At 42.3% G+C, this 24,601-nt stretch overlaps 2 protein-coding genes across 2 annotated transcripts; one reads left to right on the top strand and one right to left on the bottom strand.

Annotated features, from left to right (window-relative positions):
* Window positions 1–1,161: 1,161 nt before the first annotated feature.
* On the bottom strand, window positions 1,162–12,689 carry LOC106587159 (sulfotransferase 2B1-like). The gene is made up of 6 exons (XM_082969929.1): window positions 12,490–12,689; window positions 11,910–12,118; window positions 11,659–11,785; window positions 11,468–11,565; window positions 5,045–5,243; window positions 1,162–1,349 (listed from the first exon to the last, which is right to left on the bottom strand). The coding sequence occupies exons 1-6, from the start codon at window positions 12,626–12,628 to the stop codon at window positions 1,162–1,164; spliced, it is 960 nt and encodes a 319-aa protein (XP_082826055.1). The 5' UTR covers window positions 12,629–12,689.
* Window positions 12,690–17,091: 4,402 nt separating this feature from the next.
* LOC106587254 (dipeptidase 1) lies at window positions 17,092–24,399 on the top strand. The gene is made up of 10 exons (XM_014175488.3): window positions 17,092–17,530; window positions 18,177–18,303; window positions 18,561–18,693; window positions 19,039–19,189; window positions 19,722–19,791; window positions 20,253–20,429; window positions 21,296–21,380; window positions 23,044–23,119; window positions 23,468–23,603; window positions 23,834–24,399. Exons 1-10 carry the CDS (start codon window positions 17,403–17,405, stop codon window positions 24,023–24,025), a joined length of 1,275 nt encoding a protein of 424 aa, XP_014030963.1. The 5' UTR covers window positions 17,092–17,402; the 3' UTR covers window positions 24,026–24,399.
* Window positions 24,400–24,601: the final 202 nt, after the last annotated feature.

The raw sequence follows: 24,601 nt of genomic DNA, 5'->3' as shown, positions 1-24,601 counted from the left end.
AGCTTGACACACTGCCTCTCATTGGATTAGCTTGACACACTGCCTCTCATTGGATCAGCTTGACACACTGCCGCTCATTGGATCAGCTTGACACACTGCCTCTCATTGGATCAGCTTGACACACTGCCGCTCATTGGATCAGCTTGACACACTGCCTCTCATTGGATCAGCTTGACACACTGCCGCTCATTGGATCAGCTTGACACACTGCCTCTCATTGGATCAGCTTGACACACTGCCGCTCATTGATATAAACTGTGATCGGAGGATTATGACCTTTTGTTAGTGTTCGCATAACTTCCTCATCTTGGTCCCATGAGCTGACAGCTTGACAGACCCAAGAGGGATAGGGACACATGTTACTTGGAACTCACCACTTGTGAAATAATAGACCACTTCCTCTTTGACTAAACCACTTCCTATACTTGTGTTGCTGATACATGTCACTTGGGGACAGAGTTCATGCTGACCCCCAGCAACAGCTCTGCCACACGCCTTTGTAATGGAATCCAGTGGTGAATCCTGACGTCCCTGACAGCTGACCACAAGACCCATGACGCACAAGCCCCCGCAAAGACAACTTCAACAACCAACCCAGACTGAATAACATGACACGCATTAGGTGGACATACTGTATATGGTTGTATATTTTAGCCGCATCAATGAGACAACCGCAGCACTATGATAAAGGCACTTGACCGCAATATCTGGTCGGTGAGACAGTACTGTCTTGAACGCTTTCATAACACAACTCACCATCTTTCACATTATTTTAGTTGAGCAGCACATGGAATCTGGGATTAGATAGGCCTAATGATGATATATGCCCATATGTTAGCATCAGTCACATAGTTTCCCAACAACTCAGGGCTATAAACCTTACTGATGGAAATACAGTCCGTAGATGAGCTATATATGGGAAATCCAGGTTGTTCGGAATCAAGCTATGTGACTGATGTAACAACAGCTTTTTATGTACACGTCAGCCTTTCTGGAGTTAATATATCAGCCCTTCTGCTTGATGCACTGCCACACACTGGGAGGATTTCCAATGCGTCAATGTCAGGGAGTTAAATGTGTGACCCTCTCGGATCCCATCAACAGGCTAATGAGAGGGACCGGCGGACAGCACTAGCTAGGGAGGAGACATGGTTTATTCATCTAGGTATTGCTAGATAGGGCCCTATCCTGATCCCCAGAAGCCTGTCCTCCTCCTCCTCCCCCACAGGACTCAGGAGGACACTCCCACATGAAGGTCAGGGGACAGTCTTGCATCTGGTAGCTGTAGACGGTGTCGAAAAGACCAATCTGCTCCTCTGTGAAAGTGTTTCTCCAGTCACCAATTTTACCTGTAAACAGAACAAAGCCTTCATTGTTATGGCCAATCTCTCTCAACAGCACTGTAATTTTTTAAATTTTTATTAGGATCCCCATTAGCTAAGGCCATAGCGCTAGCTAATCTTCCTGGGGTCCAACACCAATTAACAAGATATTACAAACAACCACAATCAAGACTTCACAAACATTCAACAAGTTGACAATACAGATAATTAAAATACCTGACAGTAAACACATTTAACATTCAGTTTATACTTTCTATTTGCTGTCCAGTCATATGGTCTATCGCATTAGATGTTCTTTTATTTTTTTTCTTGAAGGTGGATTTACTTTTGCCTGAGAAATATGGATTGGTAAAAAATTTCATTCAGCTATAGTTCTATATAAAACTGTAGATTTAAGGCGATTTGTCCTTGGCTTGAGTTGTTTTAGCTGCCCTGAATTTGTCTGTCTGGTTTGGTGGTTATGCGTGTTGCTAGTATGTACTAATTGGACTGAAAAATACTGTGGTTTTTTTAAAAATATAACATTCCTAAAGAAAATAAGAAGACTAGATAGTAATTTGTTTTTAACGTGAAGCCATGAGAGATTCTGATGCATTTTAATAATATTCATTCGGTTAGAGCAATGAAGAGGTAATCTACCAGCCCTGTTTTGAGCCATTTGGAGCTTTTTTATATCTTTCTTTGCTGCAGATTGACCATATAACTGGACAGTACTCTAAGTGTGATAGGACCAGGGATTGACCATATAACTGGACAGTACTCTAAGTGTGATAGGACCAGGGATTGACCATATAACTGGACAGTACTCTAAGTGTGATAGGACCAGGGATTGACCATATAACTGGACAGTACTCTAAGTGTGATAGGACCAGGGATTGACCATATAACTGGACAGTACTCTAAGTGTGATAGGACCAGGGATTGACCATATAACTGGACAGTACTCTAAGTGTGATAGGACCAGGGATTGAATCACCTGATTCAGAGTGCTAGATGTTACATAGTCTGAACATTTTCTTGTAACAGCAATTCCCTAACCCATCTTAATAACAATGTTATCTATGTGTTCTGACCATGATAAAGCTGCGTCCAATATGACACCTAGCAGTTTTTTTTCACTTGCTCTACATGTGTTCTATTCATCAACACATTCAATTGGGGGTCATCAGCAAGCATATATCTAGAACCAAATACAATACATTTAGTTTTAGAAATGTTCAACACCAACTTGTTCATATCAACCCACTCAGACACCATTCTTAATTCACTGCTCAGTACATCTGTTAGCTCATTACATTCTGATGCTGCACTATACATTGTAGAGTCATTAGCATACATGACCACTCTTGCTTTGTTCATTACTGAAGGTAAATCATTAGTAAAGATAGAGTAGAGTAGTGGGCCTAGGCAGCTTCCTTGAGGAACACCACAATGTATATCTTTACTATTTGAAAAGCTACCATTAAAGAACACTTTTTGACTTCTCCTGGATAGATAGCTTTCCATCCAGGATAGAGCTGCATCCTAAAACCATAACATTTTAGTTTTCCTATTAACAGTTCATGATCAATTACATCAAAAGCAACACTGAAATCCAGCAACATTGCACCAACTAACTTCCTATCATCCATACTCTTTAACCAATCATCTGTCATTTGTGCTAAGGCCGTAATCGTAGAATGCCCTTCTTTGTATGCATGCTGGAAACCTGTTCAGACCATTAAATGAGAAATAATCCTTGATTTAAACAGATACAATTTTTTCCAGTAATTGACTTAACACAGGCAGCAAGCTTATATGATGACTATTAGGAGCAGTGAATGCAGATTTTTTATCCTTAGGTAGTGGAATAACCTTTAACTCTTTCCAGACTTCTGGGCACACCCCATACATAAAGCACTTATTAAAAGTATGAGACATTGGTGTAGATATTTGATTAGCTGTAACTCTAAGCAATTTGGCATCTAGATTATCTGTACCAGGCGACTTGTTATCTGAAAGAGACAACAGCATCCTTTCTACCTCTTCCCTTTCTACTTGAAATTTGAACCTGCATTGCCTCTCCTTCATGATACAATCTTTTACAAGGGTATATGACATGGAGCAATCAGTTGGAATCATAGCATTCCTCAACTTGTCCACTTTGCCTGTAAAATATTAATTCAAGTAGTTTGCGATGTCATGTGGTTTTGTAATAAATATACCCTCTGATTCAATAAAAGAGGCAGACGTTTGAATTCCTACCCATAATAGTGTTCAACGTTCTCCACAGCTTTTTCCCATCACCCTTTACTTCATCAATTTTGTGCTGATAGAATCCCTTCTTGTTTCCTTTGTTTAGCTTGGTCACAAGATTTCTTAATTTACAATAACTTTGCTTATCAAACAAGGTACCAGATTTATCATCATAATGTTGCTCATTAAATTTCTCAGCTCATCATCAATCCATGGGGCACCATTTGACCTCGCAGTGCATTTTCTTAAACCTCACTAGGGTAGGGGGCCCTATTTTTACCTCCGGATGAAAAGCGTGCCCAAAGTAAACTGCCTGCTACTCAGGCCCAGAAGCTAGGATATGCATATAATTGATAGATTTGGATAGAAAACATTTGGATGCAAGTTTACAAAACTGTTAAAATAATGTCTGTGAGTATAACAGAACTGATATGGCAGGCGAAAACCTGAGAAAGATCCATCCAGGAAGTGGGACTTTTTTCTTTTTGTAGTTTTCTATTGAATGCCATTACAGTATCCATTGCACTTCCTATGGCTTCCACTAGATGTCAACAGTCTTTAGAAATTGTTTCAGGCTTGTATTCTGAAAAATGAGGGAGTAAGACCACTTTGAATGAGTGGACCATTCAGTGTCCCAGAGGTTTTTCATCCGCACGACGAGAGCACGCCTTTCTTGTTTTCCTTTTATATTGACAAAGCTATTGTCCGGTTGAAATGTTATTGATTATTATGACTAAAAAGAACCTGAGGATTGATTATAAACATCGTTTGACATGTTTCTACGAACTTTACTGATACTTTTCGGATATTTCGTCTGTCTGTTGTGACTGCCTTTGAGCCTGTGGATTACTGAACAAAACGTGCGAATATATATGGATATAAAGAGGGACTTTATCGAACAAAACAAACATTTATTGAGTAAATGGGAGTCTTGTGAGTGCAACCATATGAAGATCATCAAAGGTAAGTGATTAATTTTATCACTATTTCTGACTTGTGTAACTCCTCTACTTGGCTGGTAACTGTTTGTAGTGATTTGTCTGCTGGGCGCTGTTCTCAGATAATCGTATGGTATGCTTTTGCCATAAAGCCTTTTTGAAATCTGACACCGTGGTTGGATTAACAAGACGTTAATCTTTAAACCGATGTATAACACTTGTATGTTTTATGAATTTTTATCATGAGTATTTCTGTTTTTGAATTTGGCGCTCTGCAATTTCACTGGATGTTGGCCAGGTGGGATGATAGCGTCCCACACCCCCTAGAGAGGTTGGGACGTGCTTATCAGCTATACTCATAAATAATTTCATAAACAAACTTAGCGACATTTCAGGATCATCCTTCCTACATACTTCTAACCATACTGTGAGTGCAGGGGAGGTCTATGGTACTGTTCTATCCTTCTGACACTGACTGACACACAACTCTAGTCAGGATTGTACTCCTGTTGAGCAAGGGAGCCTCACCTTTCCTCATGAATTTGCCTTTGCTGTGGTCCATAATCTCCTTTGGGATCAGAGTGTAGTTCACCATGGCGTTATCTCTCATGCTGCTGAAGCTGCAGTGTCTCAGGGAGTTGGTTAACTCCTCGCCCACCAGGGGGCACTGCAGGAAAGAGCTGATCCTCTCCATCGAGCCTTGCAGGTCCTGAGGAAAGTCAATACTCTTATTATAGATATGGACAAAGAGGGTGGTTTTCACAAAAGGCTGAATTGATCCTCTATGTCTAGTCTATCAACAACATTTGTGGCATACTAAGAGATGCTCATTAGGTTGGAAACAGTTGGTTGGTGCAACTCCAAGATGGCGTAGCAGTGCAGACGTTGTTTGTCTTTCTCCCATGTAAATTTTGTATTTTTCGTCTTTTTTGTATATATTTCAAAATATTTTCAATATCTTTTTCCATTTTTAAAAATTAAATATATCTTCCGGCAATATCTTCTTCTCTCCATATCCCCGGATTTCTACCGCAAGCTCTGGACATTTACACCTGGATCTTGCAGCTAGCTAGCTGCTATCCGAGTGATTATTGGCTAACGTCGGTCCCGGCGCTAACATCAATTATTCCGGAGCTAGCCAGCTGAAGAGTTCCATCAGCCACTCCTGGGCTACAATCACCTATCCGGACCTGTTTTACTGCCGATGCGGAGCCCCATCGGGCCTTCACGACTGGACTACCGACGTTATCTGCCCGAGGGAGTTATCCAACTGGACGCCTGAACACCTGAACGCCCATCTGCGGCCAGCTAATCGTTAGCTGTCTTATCGGCTGCTATCTGAATAGGTCTATCGGCCAATTTTCTTGGGCCACTATAACTATTTTGCCAATTGGATTGGTCCCCTCTACCACACGGAACCCCACTAATCTACCGACGGAAACGCACTAGGTGGCTAATAACAGACCATCTTCTGCCAACTTGCTACCCATGGCCCGGCTAGCTGTCTGAATCGCCGTGACCGCAACCGACCTCACTACTCACTGGACCCTTTTGATCACTTGGGTTAGCATGCCTCTCCTTAATGTCAATATGCCTTGTCCATTGCTGCTCTGGTTAGTGTTAATTGGCTTATTTCACTGTAGAGCCTCTAGCCCTGCTCAGTATACCTTATCCAACCTCTCAGTTCCACCACCCATACATGCGATGACATCACCTGGTTTCAATGATGTTTCTAGAGACAATATCTCTCTTATCATCACTCAATGCCTAGGTTTACCTCCGCTGTATTCACATCCTACCATACCTTTGTCTGTACATTATACCTTGAAGCTATTTTATCGCCCCCAGAACCCTGCTCCTTTTACTCTCTGTTCCGGAAGTCCTAGACGACCAATTCTCATAGCTTTTAGCCGTAACCTTATCCTACTCCTCCTCTGTTCCTCTGGTGATGTAGAGGTGAATCCAGGCCCTGAAGTGCCTAGCTCCACTCCTATTCCCCAGGCGCTCTCTTTTGATGACTTCTGTAACCGTAATAGCCTTGGTTTCATGCATGTTAACATTAGAAGCCTCCTCCCTAAGTTTGTTTTATTCACTGCTTTAGCACACTCTACCATGTCCTAGCCGTGTCTGAATCCTGGCTTAGGAAGACCACCAAAAACTCTGAAATCTCCATCCCTAACTACAACATTTTCAGACAAGATAGAACAGCCAAAGGGGGCGGTGTTGCAATCTACTGCAGAGATAGCCTGCAGTTGTGTCCTACTATCCAGGTCTGTACCCAAACAATTTGAACTTCTACTTTTAAAAATCCACCTCTCTAAAAACAAGTCTCTCACCGTTGCCGCCTGCTATAGACCACCCTCTGCCCCCAGCTGTGCTCTGGACACCGTATGTGAACTGATTGCCCCCCATCTACCTTCAGAGCTCGTGCTGCTAGGTGACCTAAACTGGGACATGCTTAACACCCCAGCCATCCTACAACCTAAGCTTGATGCCCTCAATCTCACACAAATTATCAATGCACCTTCCAGGTACCACCCCAAAGCCGTAAACACGGGCACCCTCATAGATATTATCCTAACCAACTTGCCCTCTAAATACACCTCTGCGGTTTTCAACCAAGATCTCAGTGATCACTGCCTCATTGCCTGCATCCGTAACGGGTCAGCGGTCAAACGACCTCCACTCATCACTGTCAAACGCTCCCTGAAACACTTCAGCGAGCAAGCCTTTCTAATCGACTTGACCCAGGTATCCTGGAAGGATATTGACCTCATCCCTTCAGTAGAGGAAAATAAGCATGCCCCATTCAAGAAATTTAGAACCAGGAACAGATATAGCCCTTGGTTCTCTCCAGACCTGACTTCCCTTAACCAACACAAAAACATCCTGTGGCGTTCTGCATTAGCATCGAACAGCCCCCGTGATATGCAACTTTTCAGGGAAGTTAGAAACCAATATACACAGGCAGTTAGAAAAGCCAAGGCTAGCTTTTTCAAGCAGAAATTTGCTTCCTGCAACACAAACTCAAAAAAGTTCTGGGACACTGTAAAGTCCTTGGAGGATAAGAGCACCTCCTCCCAGCTGCCCACTGCACTGAGGATAGGAAACTCTGTCACCACCGATAAATACACTATAATTGAGAATTTCAATAAGCATTTTTCTACGGCTGGCCATGCTTTCCACCTGGTTACCCCTACCCCGGTCAACAGCTCCGCACCCCCCGCAGCTACTTGCCCAAACCTCCGCAGCTTCGCCTTCACCCAAATCCAGATAGCAGATGTTCTGAAAGAGCTGCAAAACCTGGACCTGTACAAATCAGCTAGGCTAGACAATCTGGACCCTCTCTTTCTAAAATGATGCTCCGCCATTGTTGCAACCCCTATTACCAGTCTGTTCAACCTGTCTTTCGTATCGTCCGAGATCCCTAAAGATTGGAAAGCTGCCGCGGTCATCCCCCTCTTCAAAGGGGGGGACACTCTTGACCCAAACTGCTACAGACCTATATCTATCCTACCCTGCCTCTCTAAAGTCTTCGAAAGCCAAGTCAACAAACAGATTACCGACCATTTCGAATCCCACCGTACCTTCTCCGCTATGCAATCTGGTTTCAGAGCTGGTCATGGGTGCATCTCAGCCACGCTCAAGGTCCTAAACGATATCTTAACCGCCATCGATAAGTAACAATACTGTGCAGCCGTATTCATTGACCTGGCCAAGGCTTTCGACTCTGTCAATCACTGTATTCTTATCGGCAGACTCAACAGCCTTGGTTTCTCAAATGACTGCCTAACCTGGTTCACCAACTACTTCTCAGATAGAGTTCAGTGTGTCAAATCGGAGGGCCTGTTGTCCGGACCTCTGTCAGTCTCTATGGGGGTACCACTGGGTTCAATTCTCGGGCCGACTCTTTTCTATGTGTATATCAACGATGTCGCTCTTGCTGCAGGTGATTCCCTGATCCACCTCTACGCAGATGACACCATTCTGTATACATCTGGCCCTTCTTTGGACACTGTGTTAACCTCTATGGGCTAGGTGGGACGCAAGCGTCCCACCCGTGGTGCACTCCATCAACAGCAGGTGCATTTCAAGAGCGGCAAATTTGAATCCAAATAAATGTCAAAATTCAAATTTTTCAAACATACAACTATTTTACACCCTTTGAAAGATAAACATCTCCTTAATCTAACCACGTTTTACGATTTCAAAAAGGTTTTACGGCGAAAGCATAAATTTAGAGTATGTTAGGACAGTACATTTACAAGAGTTGTGTGTAATGTTTTGTCAATTCAAAGACAGGGTCACCAAAACCATAAAACCAGCTAAAATGATGCACTAACCTTTTACAATCTCCATCAGATGACACTCCTAGGACATTATGTTAGACAATGCATGCATTTTTAGTTCTATCAAGTTCATATTTATATCCAAAAACAGCGTTTTACTATGGCATTGATGTTGAGGAAATCGTTTCCCTCCAATAACCGGCAGTCAAGTCAGTACCACAAATTAAATAATTAAAATTAGAAAACATTGGTAAAATATTATATTGTCATTTAAAGAATTATAGATTTACATCTCTTGAACGCAATCAACTTGCCAGATTTAAAGATAACCTTACTGGGAAATCACACTTTGCAATAATCTGAGCACTGCGCCCAGAAAAATACGCGTTGCGATACAGACTAGACGTCATGTTGGGGAGATCTAAAATCGAAAATACTATGTAAATAATCCATTACCTTTGATTCTCTTCATCAGATGTCACTTCCAGGTATCACAGGTCCATAACGAATGTAGTTTTGTTCAAAAAAGCTCATCATTTATGTCCAAAAATCTCCGTCTTGTTAGCACATGACCTAAGCCAGCTGGACTTCTCGTCATGAACGAGGGGAAAAAATATATTTACGTTCATTCAAACATGTCAAACGTTGTATAGCATAAATCATTAGGGCCTTTTTTAACCAGAACATGAATAATATTCAAGGTGGACGAATGCATTCTCTTTTATACCGTATTGGAACGAGGGTACCCAACATGAACTCGCGCGCCAGGTGTCTAATGGGCCATCATCGTTCCAAGGCTCTTGTTCGGTCAGATCTCCCTCCAGAAGACTCAAAACACTTTGTAAAGGCTGGTAACATCTAGTGGAAGCAATAGGAAGTGCCAAAATATTCCTCAGCCCCTGTGTTTTTCAATGGCATAGGTTTAAAGGTAATACAACACATCAGGTATCCACTTCCTGTCAGAAAATGTCTCAGGGTTTTGCCTGCCAAATGAGTTCTGTTATACTCACAGACACCATTCAAACAGTTTTAGAAACTTTAGAGTGTTTTCTATCCATATATAATAAGTATATGCATATTCTAGTTACTGGGTAGGATTAGTAACCAGATTAAATCGGGTACATTTTTTTTATCCAGCCGTGCAAATACTGCCCCCTAGCCCTAACAGGTTAACAAACCTCCAAACGAGCTTCAATGCCATACAACACTCCTTCCGAGGCCTCCAACTGCTCTTAATCACTAGTAAAACTAAATGCATGATTTTCAACCGATCGCTGCCCGCACCCGCCGTCCGACTAGCATCACTACTCTGGACGGTTCTGACTTAGAATATCTGGACAACTACAAATACTCTCCTTTCAGACTCATATTAAACATCTCCAATCCAAAATTAAATCTAGGGTCTGCTTCCTATTTTGCAACAAAGCCTCCTTCACTCATGCTGCCAAACATACCCTCGTAAAACTGAATCCTACCGATCCTCGACTTCGGTGATGTAATTTACAAAATAGCCCCCAACACTCTACTCAGCAAACTGGATGCAGTCTATCACAGTGCCATCCGTTTTGTCACCAAAGCCCCATCTACCACCCACCACTGCGTCCTGTATGCTCTGGTTGGCTGGCCCTCTCTACATATTCGTCACCAGACCCACTGGCTCCAGGTCATCTATAAGTCTTTGCTAGGTAAAGCTCCGCCTTATCTCAGCTCACTGGTCACCATAACAACACCCACCCGTAGCACGCGCTCCAGCAGGTATATCTCACTGGTCATCCCCAAAGCCAACACCTCCTTTGACCGCCTTTCCTTCCAGTTCTCTGCTGCCAATGACTAGAACGAATTGCATAAATCGCTGAAATTGGAGACTTATATCGCCCTCACTAACTTTAAGCATCAGCTATCTGAGCAGCTTACCGATCGCTGCAGCTGTACACAGCCCATCTGAAAATAGCACATCCAATCTACCTACCTCATCCCCATATTGTTTTTATTTACTTTTTTGTTCTTTTGCACACCAGTATTTCTACTTCCACATCATCATCTGCACATCTATCACTCCAGTGTTAATTTGCTAAATTGTAGTTACTTCGCTACTATGGCCTATTTATTGCCTTACCACCTCATGCCATTTGCACACACTGTATACAGACTTTTTCTATTGTGTTATTGTGTACTTCTGCTTATCACACGTGTCACTCTGTGTTGTTGTTTGTGTCACACTGCTTTGCTTTATCTTGGCCAGGTTGCAGTTGTAAATGAGAACTTGTTCTCAACTGGCCTACCTGATTAAATAAAGGTGAAATAAAAATTAAAAAATAAACAGTGAATATCTACAACGCAAGCATTTATTTTTCCTAAAGCTATGTTCACGTAGTATTTCATAATGTCACTTAAAATAGCATTTCACAAAGGTCTATTTATAATCTATGACTAATATTTTCATGTCTGAAGGATAGCCTATTTCTGTAGTTAACACAACCTCAGAGACTCTTGAGACTGTAATACAACTGCTGTGATGCAAGTGTTGTGTTCTGATGCGCTTAAATGGACATATGGTTAGGGGTGACACAACTGCAATGAGGAAGAGAGAATGTAATGGGATGTTTGCAATTGATGACATCAACAATACATAGCAGACAGTGATAGACAAGAGTTATCCTACCAGCCACATCTCCTCATAAGAGATATAAAGAACATTTGCCAAGACTCCTGTTTGACTCGTCCAGCCTTTCACATGATCGAACCAGGACCCATAACTCACTGTAAAAAGGGTAAACGTTGGATTAGATCTGACATAACAGTAGGATTAAATCCCAGAATTGCTCAAGGTACAAATCATTAGTGTCAACTCACCTGATCCCTCCAGAAAACTACCCAGAAACTCATCAAATGAATTGGGTTCTGGGAGGAACTTGGCCATTTTATGGAAGTGGTAATATGACACAACAACATCTTTGGGGTTTCTGGCGACATAGATGACCTGAGAGTCGGGGTGGAGATAGTGTCACTAACTATCAATATATTATTTCCATTAGAGTTGCTTTACAAAATAGGAAATGTCTCACAGCTTTGAGAATAGTCTCTTCAACATAACCACATCCTACCTTAGCTTTGGAGCCCTGGAGTGCAGAAGCCAGCAGGTTGTAGGGCAGGTGAGTGGTGATGATTCGGTGCCCCTGGGTGGCCTCCAGCACCTTTGCACTGTAATGCTGTTCCAGCCAGGGGGCTCGGGCCCAGTTGGGCACCGTTTTGGAGAGTTGTGGGTCCCCTCTGTTTTTCACAAGAGTGACAATCTCCTGCATCCAGGTAGTCCCTTTAACCAGAGATCACAGAGGGAAAGAAAGAAGAGAGTTAAAGAGAGAGAGAGAGAGAGAGAGAGAAGAGAGAACTGTACATCTAATACCTCTGTCTTCATTGAATCCCTCTCTAAACCACTACTTCCATAAAGACAGATGGTCTGAGAGAAGTGGATCTTGAAAGCAATTAATCATTGAGAAGTAAAACCAACAGTAACAATACAATAACCTACTGGAGTCTGTGCATATACAGTTATTAAAACCCTGACCGTTTGCTTCAACTGCAAAGTGTGTGAACGAGGGAGAAGTACTGTAGTTGGCTAGTGTTGCAGCATGTCTAATGTGTTGTGACTCCGAGCAGTGGTGTTACAGAGCTGTCCTGTCTCACCTGATTTGGGGTAGGTGGCGATGACAGTGTCACTGTCCTGGAACTGGAAGTGGAGGGCACACTTCAGGGAGTCCTGGGTGTGAATGTGCCCAGGGAATGAGATGTGATGGAAGGTCTCTGTCACGTCCAGCCTGGCCATGTCTGTCTGCCTGTGTCTGCTTGTCTACCTAACTGCCTGTCTCTCTGTCTGTTTTTCTGACTATCTGTGAGGAGGGAAGTGTGAGATGATCTGGCTTCCTACAGACCTTAAATAGCCAAGCAGTACGATACAACGGGAACTGTAAGAGGAACTCGTGGGAGAAAAGCTGAGTAGATGTCGCTGTAGAAATCGTTTAAAAAGTCTGGGAATTTCCAAGGAAAACCTTTACTGTACGGTAGGTACTGGTACTACGGGAATTACCTGGTACTACGGGAATTACCCGTAGTACCAGATAGATCATTTTCTTTTGTACACCTGAAGTTGGGGCTGAGGAAAATTATCCGCACTGCCTGTACATAGAAACTGTCTGGTGGTCTGGGTCGTAAAGCTGGAATCCTTAGTTGCTACATAAATTTTTGGACTTAGAAATTAATTATATATACTCAATGATGCTTAAAGAATATAACTTATAAATGCCTCATGAGCTCAGTTCAACTGTCGTACCCCATCAGAACACAAAATACAGGTTTGTATTACTCTACATTTACATTGTTTACAAACAAACAAACACTATATAGCCTCAAAACATGGTTAAAGGCCCAGTGCAAAAATATTTTTCCCCCTATGTTTTATATATATTTCCACACTATGAGGTTGGAATAATACTGTGAAATTGGAGAAATTATGATAATACCCTTTAAGTGTAAGTGCTGTTTGAAAAGACCACCTGAAATCTCAGCCTGTTTTGGTGAGATGGAGTTTTGACCTGCCTGGTGACATCATCTAGCAAAATTCTTGCTTGAGAAATTGCTATTTGCTTAGAAGCTATTTTTGTTTCATTTTGAACATTTTAATTGAAAACAATCGCAGTAAGGTATTTAATTGTAACTAATAAATGATTTAATATTGAGATAAAAATGGCTGCATTGGACCTTTAAGGGCTCCTCTTTTCCATCCTTACAGTGGAAATTCAGTGTTACAGAATGATTGAAATTTAAAGGCGATGTTCCTGCGTTAGTGGTGACAGCATTCACGGTAAACACTGCATGTGTCGGCTCAATCGGAAATTACCTTTACATTTATATTGCGCAATCTGTAATGCTCCAGCAATACAAATCGAATAGAGCCCAAAACTATCATTTTGATATCATTGATGGTCCATCCTTGCATCCATAGCTCTGTCTATAAGTTTGAGAGTGGTTACATTTCTCCAAGCCCATCCCTCAGATTTTTACCAAAACACAGGCAGGGTGGCCACTTTGTTATTGTTTCAATTAAGGATTCTAGCTTTAATACTACAGTACTCTCTGCCAGACTGCAGGATTTGCTTGATTCATGACGAGGGTGACTGGGGGTCCCTGATTATACTACAGTGTTGAGTTTTATTTTTGCCACTGTTTAATTGACTCAAGGACGAGAGTTGTTAATGATGAGCGAAGAGTCCTGAGGGCGCCCTAAGGATGTTTTATCTAAGAGTTGATTATCATAATGCAAACAAGTCATGACCTTCGCAGCTCATCTCCATGGTCATGGATGGATAAGACCCAAGGCTCTCTTTACTGCTCCTGATAGAGAGCTGACTGTAATCTGATTCAAATTAACCTCTTACCTCCAAACACTTATCTTAAGAGTAGACTTCTAAGTAACCATCAATAAGAGGCTATTATGGGACGGTCCTCACGATAATCAGGGTGATAAGCTAATGGTATCCATAAAAATTCTGAATTCAGTCATAAATGAATAAACCAATACAGCGGCCTTGCGGCTAGAGTGTCTGCACTGAGATGGGTGGTTCCATCCCTGGTCAAGTCATACCAGGGATTGAACCTCATGCCTCTCTTCTTGGCACTCTGCATTAAGGAAATGGATTGGGGTTGAGGTCCTGCGACCGACTAGCGTCATGTCCATGGGGTGTACTTGCTCCTCGTTCTGGCTCGGACAAGGCTTACTTGTCTAAGGCTTTACTATTTAGGATTATTAGGAATACCTGTAATGTATCATGTGCTATTTAGCAGCAAAAGTTTCCAGGTGTAAACTCAACATGTCTGAATGTTCCTGACCTGAGCCCTCTATCTTCCAGATCCCATATAGAACAGTGAGAGGATGAAAGAAAAGGTCTTGAGAAGACCACAGAAAACCCCGGATTAGCTGAGTCAACCGTTCATTATGCCTTAATTCAGAGTGGGGCTCCAGAAATATGGACGTACACAGACCACTCTGCTCAACACGTATGTGGGCCACAATCATCTGTGAACACGAGTGGTCTAGATGAGCATTTATACAGCCAAGGATCCACAAGGGACTTGCTATAGGGTACAGATAAAGGATCTTAATTTGACCAGTTTCTCACAGTAGGAAAATAATCCTACAGCAACAGGAAATGTGAATTATTGTATGGATTATAATTATTGGACATTTTTGTAGGGGTTGATAAAGTTTTAGTTAGGATAAATCAAGTCTGACATTTTTAAGTGGAAATTACAAACTTTATAAGCCTTTTAAAACCTCGAATACAGTAGAAGTTTGCATTTCCTGACTTCTCTGCCGGCAGCATTTCCTGACTTCTCTGCCGCCAGTACGCACCCCTTACAGTTAGAGAGCTACCATGAAGCAGAAGCTGTGCAGCGACAGCATAGCAAAGCAGCATAGTCTGGTTAAAGTGTGGCCTAAGAGGGATTAAAGCAAGAATGACAAGAATGTTCCTCTATAATTATAATTTTCACTGAGGGTGCAGAGGTTAACCTTGTGTGAATTGAAGAATTGTGTGTTTACTCATGAGCATACATTTTTTTTCTATTTTTACTGATGTTTATTTAAAAAAATTTTTTTTTACAAATGTTGTAATTTAGCAGATGCTCTTATCCAGAGCAATTAGGGTTAAGTGCCTTGCTAAACTGCACATTGACAAATGTTTCACCTAGTTGGCTCAGGGATTCAAACCAGCAACCTTTCGTTTACTGGCCCAACACTCTTAACCACTAGGCTACTGTACCTGTTGCCCTGTGTTGTCGAAAATTCATACTGAGAGACTTTGTCATTTCTTCAAACTATCATCTTTATTTAATATCAATTCATTATTGCAATAATGAGACTAGTCAACCCAACAGTATTGACTTTTGGGCCCAGTAGCCTAACCTTTACAGACAATGCAGTTTCTATATGGTTGGCACTAAAGATGCTTATCTGCCTCTGGTGTTGTTTCTCAGATGCAAGAATGAATAGACACAATAAGGGTTTTGTTCTATACAATAGAATAGAATAAAACTTTATTGTCCATCCAGGATGGACATTTTTCTTTGGCATCACCTTCATTAAAAGAATCACATACATACATATATTCTTACACATTTAAACCAGTCAGTCCATCATGTTGCATGCACTAACAACATAGAGGACATTAATACATTCACTCACAAACGACCACTGACCCAACTGCACTAGATAGATAAGTACATATACCGATACAATTTACTTTGCATTTAGTAGTCCAACAGCACAAGGAACGAATGAATGTTTGAACACATTCTTCTTGGCCATGGGTATTCTGAAGAGCCGGCCAGAGGGAAGCCTCGAACTGAGGGTGTAGAGGGTGGGAGGGGTGACAGCCAGGGCCTTCTTTTTGATTGGCTTGTGGAACAGAATGCTCAAATGTGCTTGTGGTCGACCAATTACTTTGCTGGTTCTGTTTACTATTCTGGTCAGTTTGCTTTTGCTCCTCTACTCTCAGATTACCATACCAGACTGTCATATTGAACATGAGGATGCTCTCCACCAAGCTGCTGTACACCCTCTCCAGAACATCCTGGCTAACCCCAAACCCCTTTCATTTCCCGATTAAGAACAGGCGTTGGCTTGCTTTTTCTTAAAATTCCTATTCCTCCAGGCTCTCTTTATCTCAGTTACGCCCACCACATCTTATCTATGGAATGCCAGCTGTAGGTTTTTAGGCTCCTCTCCGTTCACACAGACATTTCATAGAACAGAAATGTCTTACTATTGGTTAAGTATATAATCGTTAACTATTAATATTTTTAAAAAATCAGGTAAATATGTCATTTTTCTATCACACCTGTCATATGCAGGTATTGTGACTCAAATATAGATGTATTTATATTTTTAGATGTATAACAGTGACTCCACTCCGAGTAGAGCAAAGGTTAACCCATCTGATTAAACTTCCCCTGACCCCTGACCCCGTCCGACCCTCAGCACATATTGTTGATGAGGTGCTCTCTGCAAATATTTATAACACATTTTTATAACATTTCTTATTTGAGTGGTCATGTCATCATTGGGCACTTTCCAATGTTAATCCACATCTATATCATTACTGGGGTTGTCTTGCTTATGGATTTCAAACTTGAGGGAGTTGTACTGAACGTTACACATTAACCAATATGCTTAACTTGATGTGTTTACTTTACAACCAAAGAGATAATGACAGAGAAACGGAGGAGGCATAATAAACTCTCTCTGTATTTGAGCCTGACCCACAAAGAGACACTTTGGGAACAGAGGAAGAGTTCGGAGGGAACACAGAGAACTGTGAAATCTGAAGAAGCACCAGACAGACTAAAGACAAACTAACTTAGTGTCGGCTGAGAAATGTATTGAAACAAGTCAAAATACACTTTTTTTGAGTTATTAACAAACAGAGTTAGAGAGAAAACCATAGCGGCTGTAGTGAACCAGAGGCTGTGAACCAGAGGAACAAGTCCAGGTCAGGCTGGATCCGCTTGTGTGTTAGTTAGGGTGTAGTGAGCGAGAGTAAGAGATGTTGTCTGGAGGTAGTGTATGGGGGACTCTGCTGGTACTGTCCTGTGCTCTCAAACTCTCCTTGACACAGGATGAACACATGAACAACGCACTGAGGCTAATGTCAGAGACACCACTGATTGATGGGTAAGTGACTAACACATTTTTCTCTCCTCATAAGACCCTAGGATGGGTGATTTTGAATGTTTAAACCAAAATGAATCTTTTATAATACATTACATCTACACATATTTGATGCATACTGTAATGTTAATGGCACAAAACACGTACCAATGTAAGGTGTGTATTGTGTATGTAAAGACTGATGCTGGAGATGAGAAGCAGGTACGGGGAGTTGAACATTTAATGAGGAACGGACAGGTAACAGGACAGGAACAGCGTCAGCACACGGGTAAACAAGGACATATGACAATCAATGCAAAAGCGGGGAACAGAGCAGGGGACCAGACAGATATAGGGGAGGTAATGCCAGAGGTGATTGAGTCCAGGTGAGTCCAATGATCGCTGATGCGCGTGATGGGGGGAAGGCAGGTGTGCGTAATGATGGTGGCAGGAGTGCGTAGTGCTGGGGAGCCTGGCGCCTTCGAGCGCCAGGGAGGAAGAGCGGGAGCAGGCGTGACAGTATGTGCTTCGATAAGATTTTGGAGGCTGTTTTTTAATGTTTCAAGATGGTTCTGTCCTAATGTACAGTTAAATAAGGGCTGTGTGTTAGCAGCACTGACTGGCCTGTATGAATAGTATCCTGCATTGATCTCTCTGTCTGACTCCACAGCCATAATGATCTGCCCTGGCAGTTGAGGATGAAGTTTAACAACCAGCTGAATAAAGTGGATCTGTACACCCTCAACAACACACACACCAACATCCCCAAGATCAGGGAGGGACGACTGGCAGCACAGGTACACACACGCACCCACACAAACTGACAAGGACTCACAAAACGGTGTATGTGAGGGTGGTTGATAATAATACATGTATTACATCAGGGATCCTAGATTCAGCCACGAGTCGATTTCTTTTTCTTGAGCGGATGGTCGGGGGGCCAGAACATAATTACAAATAATTTGTAGACTGCAAATTGACCGCAAGAAGCCCGCCAGTTGGGGAACTCTGTATTACCTAATAAACTGATCAAACGTTTACTGTCCACTTGCAGTTCTGGGCAGCATATGTACCATGTGACACTCAGTACAAAGATGCAGCCAGACAAACTCTGGAGCAGATTGACGTCATCCACAGAATGTGCATGAAATACCCAGAAGCCTTCATGTTTGCTACTAGCAGCAAAGGTGAGAGTCATCTACAAAGAAAAGTGTAATCAAAAGTTATACAGTAAGGGCTCTACTCAATATGTAAAGTGAAAGTGTCGTAGATTCCACAATCTACATTTAAAGGTCATTTCCAATTGAGCCAACATATGCAGTGTTTACCGGGAATGCAGTCTCCACTAACGCAGGAACATTGCCTTTAAATTTCAATCACACTGTAGAGCTGAACATCCGCAATACGGATTGAATGGAGCCATACATCTGGTTATGAGAATGAAACCCCTTTAGAACACTCAACTGTGAAACACCATAGATAACCGAGTTTTATTCACCCACCTGTATTATCAAGTATTTCTTTTACCACAGATATCCTGGATGCCTTTAGTCAGAACAGGACAGCCAGTCTGATCGGGGTGGAAGGAGGACACTCTTTGGACAGCAGCCTGGGCACCCTGCGCACCATGTACCACCTGGGGGTCCGCTACCTCACCCTCACCCACAGCTGCAACACACCATGGTGAGTAGGCTCTGCTACCCTGCTGACGACAGGGCCACCCTGGTCTGGGGACTAGGTGCCACAGATTATACTTACTAAGTGACAAGGTGATCAACATTTTTTTGTAGTACTTCATAGTTGCGATTCCTAAGTATATCAACGCTTTACGCACCATATGATGCTCTATCAAAGAGCACATACAGCTAAGATAGAAAGGACAAGAATGTAAATGAATGAGACAACAGGTAACAGCTGAAACTGCTTATTAATAGACAACAACAAAAAAGACTGTATTTCACTGAATTCTGTGGTGGGGAAAATAGGGGATTCCTGTCGCCACCTGTTTCAGAGGTGTCATATTCTGGGAGAGTCGTCTAAACAGATGGGCTAGCTAATCAAACCATGGCCCTGGACAGACTACAGAGCCTAGTGAATCCCCCAGCCCCTCACTGACTCATATCATGTTAGCAGGATATAGGAGAGTGGAAGGGAACGATCACTTCCAGAAGCTGGCCTGGTGTTTTACTGTGGTTGTGTGTGTTTTCCCCCCCAGGGCAGATAATTGGCTCGTGGATTCGGGAGCCGAGCCATCGCAGCACAATGGACTGTCTGAGTTCGGCAAGGTTGGTCTATCACACTGAGCCACACACACATTACAAATACCCACTCATAACAAAGGTCAAATCTATGATACTTTTTGGGGCATCTTTTAGTACTTCTGCTTCTGAGTTTAATTGGAAATCAGATATAAATGCCTGTCATAAACATAGGCAATATTCCAAGTAAATATTTTTGTCAAATGAGTAATTCCTCAGAATCTATTGGGTTACCCTCAAAGACTCATTTTCGTCTAGTTTGCCTTTAGATGTTCATTTGTTATAGCGTTATGATATCACTTGTATAAAACACACTGGATGAAAACATGTTCATTCTCTTGATCCTAGCTACAAACCATATCATTAGGTTTGATAGGCTGAATGAATCACATATATAATTGTCTCTATAACACCAGTAGGGCGACACAGTAAGAGGGTCATTTCCCCGGTCCTGGCAGAAACATATATCATTTTTTTTCACCCGACAGCAACTGATATTTGAGATGAACCGCATTGGGATGTTGATTGACTTGGCCCACGTGTCAGAGAAAGTGATGAACCAGGTTCTAGAGCTGTCCAAAGCCCCAGTCATCTTCAGCCACTCCTCTGCCTACGCTGTGTGCCCACACAAGAGGAACGTCCCTGACGACGTCCTGAGGAAGGTGGTGAGTGAAGGGGAAAGGGCCAAGGGGATAGTGGATTACAGAATACATATGAGGAACTTGGTCATTCCTTCTCCTTAGACCTCATCCCTTCCCCGAGGAGGGTGGCAAGTCAGGGGATAAGTGTGAGAGACGAGGGGATAGAGAATTGGGAGTCGGGTAGTGAGAGGAGAAGGACTAGGGGTGCAGCAGAGTGAGGGGATTGGAGGGTGAGGTGTATAAAGGAATTGGACCTGAGATTGAGTGGTGAGTGGACATGTTATCGGATGAAGGGGTATGTGACAGGGGGGATAAGGGGAAGGACATGGATTGAGAGAACAGACAGGGAACTGAAAAGAGGTTTAAGAGTGAAAAGGAGGTGTCTGGGTATATAGGCTGAGGGGAGGATGAGAAAGGGCTTAGAGGAAGGTTGAAGCAAAGGCAAAGAAAAGTAAGCAATAAGACTGCAACAAAAAAATGTGGTAATGTCTGCAGTGATATTAAAACTACAATGATATCAAAAAGAAGTTGGAAAAGCCATCCGATCTTTCCAATGCCTTGGAAAACAGACACAAACTAAAACGTTTTATTACATTATTAAACCCAGCTCACGTCAGAAGCATTTATTGTGAAATCTCTCAAGCTGACAATAGCTTACAAACAAGAGTCCGGGAAACATTTTAGCTATTCAGCTGTAAGGGCCCATAAAACTACAGATAAAGGAACATTGTGTTTCTGTATAGCACCATAAAATGTTAACAACAGAAGATAAAAGCCCAACTGACTACACCAATATGGTAGCTACAGTTCTTCATCGTAATGGTTAGTGAGTTAAGTTTATAGTTCTGACTTATCATACAGTTACGTGTCTGCGTCCTTTTTCTCACCAGCAAGACAATAAAGGAATTGTCATGGTGAACTTTTACAACGACTACGTCACATGCAGCAATACAGCCAACCTATCACAGGTGGCAGGTGAGTAGCTGAGTCATGGTCATCGCTTTTATCATTACTTTTTTACTCTCCACCACTCACTCACCCAACCTTGTCTCTCAAATTTTTATTATACAGTTTCTTCAGAAAGTATTCATACCCCTTGTCTTATTTCACATTTTGTTGTGTTACAGCCTGAATTCAAAATGAATTAAATAGATTTTTTTTCTCACTCATCTACACACCATACCCCATAACGACAAAGTGAAAACATGTTTTTGTACATTTTTGCAAATGTATAAACCATTTACTGAAATATCACATTTACATAAATATTCAGACCCTTTACCCAGTACTTTGGTGAAGCCCCTTTGGCAGCGATTACAGCCTCGAGTATTGACGCTACAAGCTTGGGACACCTGTATTTGGAGAGTTTCTCACATTCTTCTCTGCAGATCCTCTCAAGCTCTGAGGTTGGATGGGGAGCGTCGCTGCACAGCTATTTTCAGGTCTCTCAAGAGATGTTTGATCGGGTTCAAGTCTGGGCTCTGGCTGGGCCATTCAAGGACATTGAGACTTGTCCCGAAGCCACTCCTGGGTTGTCTTGCCTGTGTGCTTAGGGTCGTTGTCCTGTTGGAAGGTGAACCTTCGCCCCAGTCTGAGGTCCTGAGTGCTCTGGAGCAGGTTTTCATCAAGGATCTCTCTGTACTTTGCTCCGTTCATCTTTGCCTCGATCTTGACTAGTCTCCCAGTCCCTGCCGCTGAAAAACATCCCCACAGCATGATGCTGCCACCACCATGCTTCACCCTAGGGATGGTGCCAGGCTTCCTCCAGATGTGAAGCTTGGCATTCACGCCAAAGAGTTCAATCTTGGTTTCATCAGACCAGAGAATCTTGTTTTTCATGGTCTGAGAGTCTTTAGGTACCTTTTGACAAATTCCAAGTGGGCTTTCGTGTACCTTTTACTGAGGAGTGGCTTCCGTCTGGCCACTCTACCATTAAGACCTGATTGGTGGAGTGCTGCAGAGATGGTTGTTCTTCTGGAAGGTTCTCCCATCTCCACAGAGGAACTCAGAAGCTCTGTCAGGGTGACCATCAGGTTCTTGGTCACCTCCCTGACCAAGGCCCTTCTCCCCGGATTGTTCAGTTTGGCCAGGTGGCCAGCTCTAGGAAGAGTCTTCATGGTTCCAAACATCTTTCATTTAAGATTGATGGAGGCCACTCTATTCTTTGGGACCTTCATAGCTGCAGAAATGTTTTGGTACTCTTCCCCAGATCTGTGCCTCAACACAATCCTGTCTCGGAGCACTACAGACAATTCCTTTGACCTCATGCTTGGTTTTTGCTCTGACATGCATTATCAAATAGACAGGTGTATGCCTTTCCAAATCATGTCCAATCAATTGAATTTACTACAGGTGGACTCCAATCCAGTTGTAGAAACATCTCAAGGATGATCAATGGAAACAGGATGCACCTGAGGTCAATTTTGAGTCTGAAAGCAGAGAGTCTGAATACTTACATAAATAATGTATTTCTGTTTTTAATTTTTTTTAACTATGGGGTATTGTGTGTAGATAGAAAAAAATATTTAAATCAATTTTAGAATAAGGCTGTAACGTTAAAAAAAATTGAAAAAAGGAAGGGGTCTGAATACTTTCCGAATGCCCTGCATATTCACCTTTCTTTTCATGTTCAACCTAGATCACTTTGACCACATAAAGAACGTGGCTGGACACAGTATCATTGGTTTTGGTGGAGATTATGATGGAGTGGGCAGGTGAGTCGAATGAATTGACCTAGGAGTTATTCACCTAGTTACAATAAAACACCAATGAACATGATTGAGCAAAGTGTATTATCTTAAAAGGTGCTAATTGTAATATACCAGTAAAAAAATATAAAGTCATATGTCTGAGTAGTTTTTTTTTTTTTAATAAAAGTAATGTCTGAGTAGTAGTATTTAAAAAAAATATCAAAAGTCATGTCTGAGTAATAGTAGTAAAATATTTTATAAATGTTTTACATGGAAAGAAACTCATTCTGCTGGGGGAGGAGTGCAGAAGAATTGCATAATATTGGCTTCAGTTTGACACACAGACCCCTCTGTACCTGTGCTGTCTGTCAGGGTACCGGTGGGGCTGGAGGACGTGTCTAAGTACCCTGCTCTGGTGGCAGAGCTGCTGAGGAGAGGATGGACAGATGCTGAGGTGAAAGCTGCTCTGGGGGACAACCTGCTCAGAGTGTTCAGAGAGGTGGAGCGTGTGAGTACTACAGTAAAAGTTACACACTGACCTCTACAGCTTAGTACCATTCACAACACCACTGTTTCCACAAGATTGACATCAACACACAAGCCTTCATAGATCTATTTAAAAAGGTCTGATGCAATACAAAATACAGTGGCATACACACAGAGATTACAGGCATATTTAATGCACTATTTGGTCCAGTGCTTTGTTACCCTCCCTGACTCTGAACTCCTATCTTCCAGGTACGAGACAGCCTGAATGGTACGGCTCCAGATGATCTGCCCATACCTTATGAAGAAGTGAAAAACGACTGCAGGACCAGCTATGGCTACCCTGTCCCCAACCCAGACAGTGCTGGGACGATTCTCTCCCTCAGCCCTCTGGCCCTGGTACTAACACTGACTCTGAGTAGCCTGCTGTCCTGGTCTCTATAAACCCCCTCTACATAGACCATGCTGGGTGTGATGGTATTACCACCCCTTGTCTATGGCAGTAGGCTTCCCAAGGCATAGTAAGACCTTACCACTTGAGTTCTGCGGTCACTTCATCTTTCACAAGTTATATTGGTGATGTAGTCCATGAAGTGTTTGAAGGATTTGTACATAGTAACGTTAACATTACTAAACCAGTAAATTATTCTGAAACAGTGTTATACACATCACTGTTGACCTTATATCAAGTAAATCCATGACCAGGCTACTTTACATTTTAGAGTTTAAATTGAACGGTTAAATGTGGCCCTCAATAAACAAATAATCAGGAAAATTGTGTATTTTTGGGGTATAATAATAAACATCTAATAACTCTACCATGTTGTTTTACACCTTTCACTGCATTACTGACTTTTTTTACTTCAGTGTTGTACCATGAGCCATGTGACACAGGAAATACTAAACTGACCGCAAAGCTTTCAGAGGGGAGTTTATGGTTGATAGACAACAGTGAGCATCCCAAATAATTGATAGGCTGTTCCAGATGGGATTTTCTGAAGCCCTGACTGAGACAACTGC

This window comes from Salmo salar, chromosome 26 (genome assembly GCF_965601325.2).
Source record: "Salmo salar chromosome 26, fSalSal1, whole genome shotgun sequence".
Lineage (NCBI taxonomy): Eukaryota > Metazoa > Chordata > Actinopteri > Salmoniformes > Salmonidae > Salmo > Salmo salar.
This window is presented reverse-complemented; position numbering and strand designations above follow the sequence as displayed.

Bases quoted from the DNA above. Each gene is read 5' to 3' on its own strand.
- LOC106587159 (XM_082969929.1), bottom strand. From the start codon at position 12,628: ATGGCCAGGCTGGACGTGACAGAGACCTTCCATCACATCTCATTCCCT. The intron at 11,786-11,909 runs GTAGGATGTGGT...CCCGACTCTCAG, and splicing joins TCCAGGGCTCCAAAGCTAAG to GTCATCTATGTCGCCAGAAA. The intron at 1,350-5,044 runs GTGAGGCTCCCT...TTCTGTTTACAG, and splicing joins AGGCAAATTCATGAGGAAAG to GTAAAATTGGTGACTGGAGA.
- LOC106587254 (XM_014175488.3), top strand. From the start codon at position 17,403: ATGTTGTCTGGAGGTAGTGTATGGGGGACTCTGCTGGTACTGTCCTGT. The intron at 20,430-21,295 runs GTGAGTGAAGGG...TTTTCTCACCAG, and splicing joins ACGACGTCCTGAGGAAGGTG to CAAGACAATAAAGGAATTGT. The intron at 23,120-23,467 runs GTGAGTCGAATG...GCTGTCTGTCAG, and splicing joins GATTATGATGGAGTGGGCAG to GGTACCGGTGGGGCTGGAGG.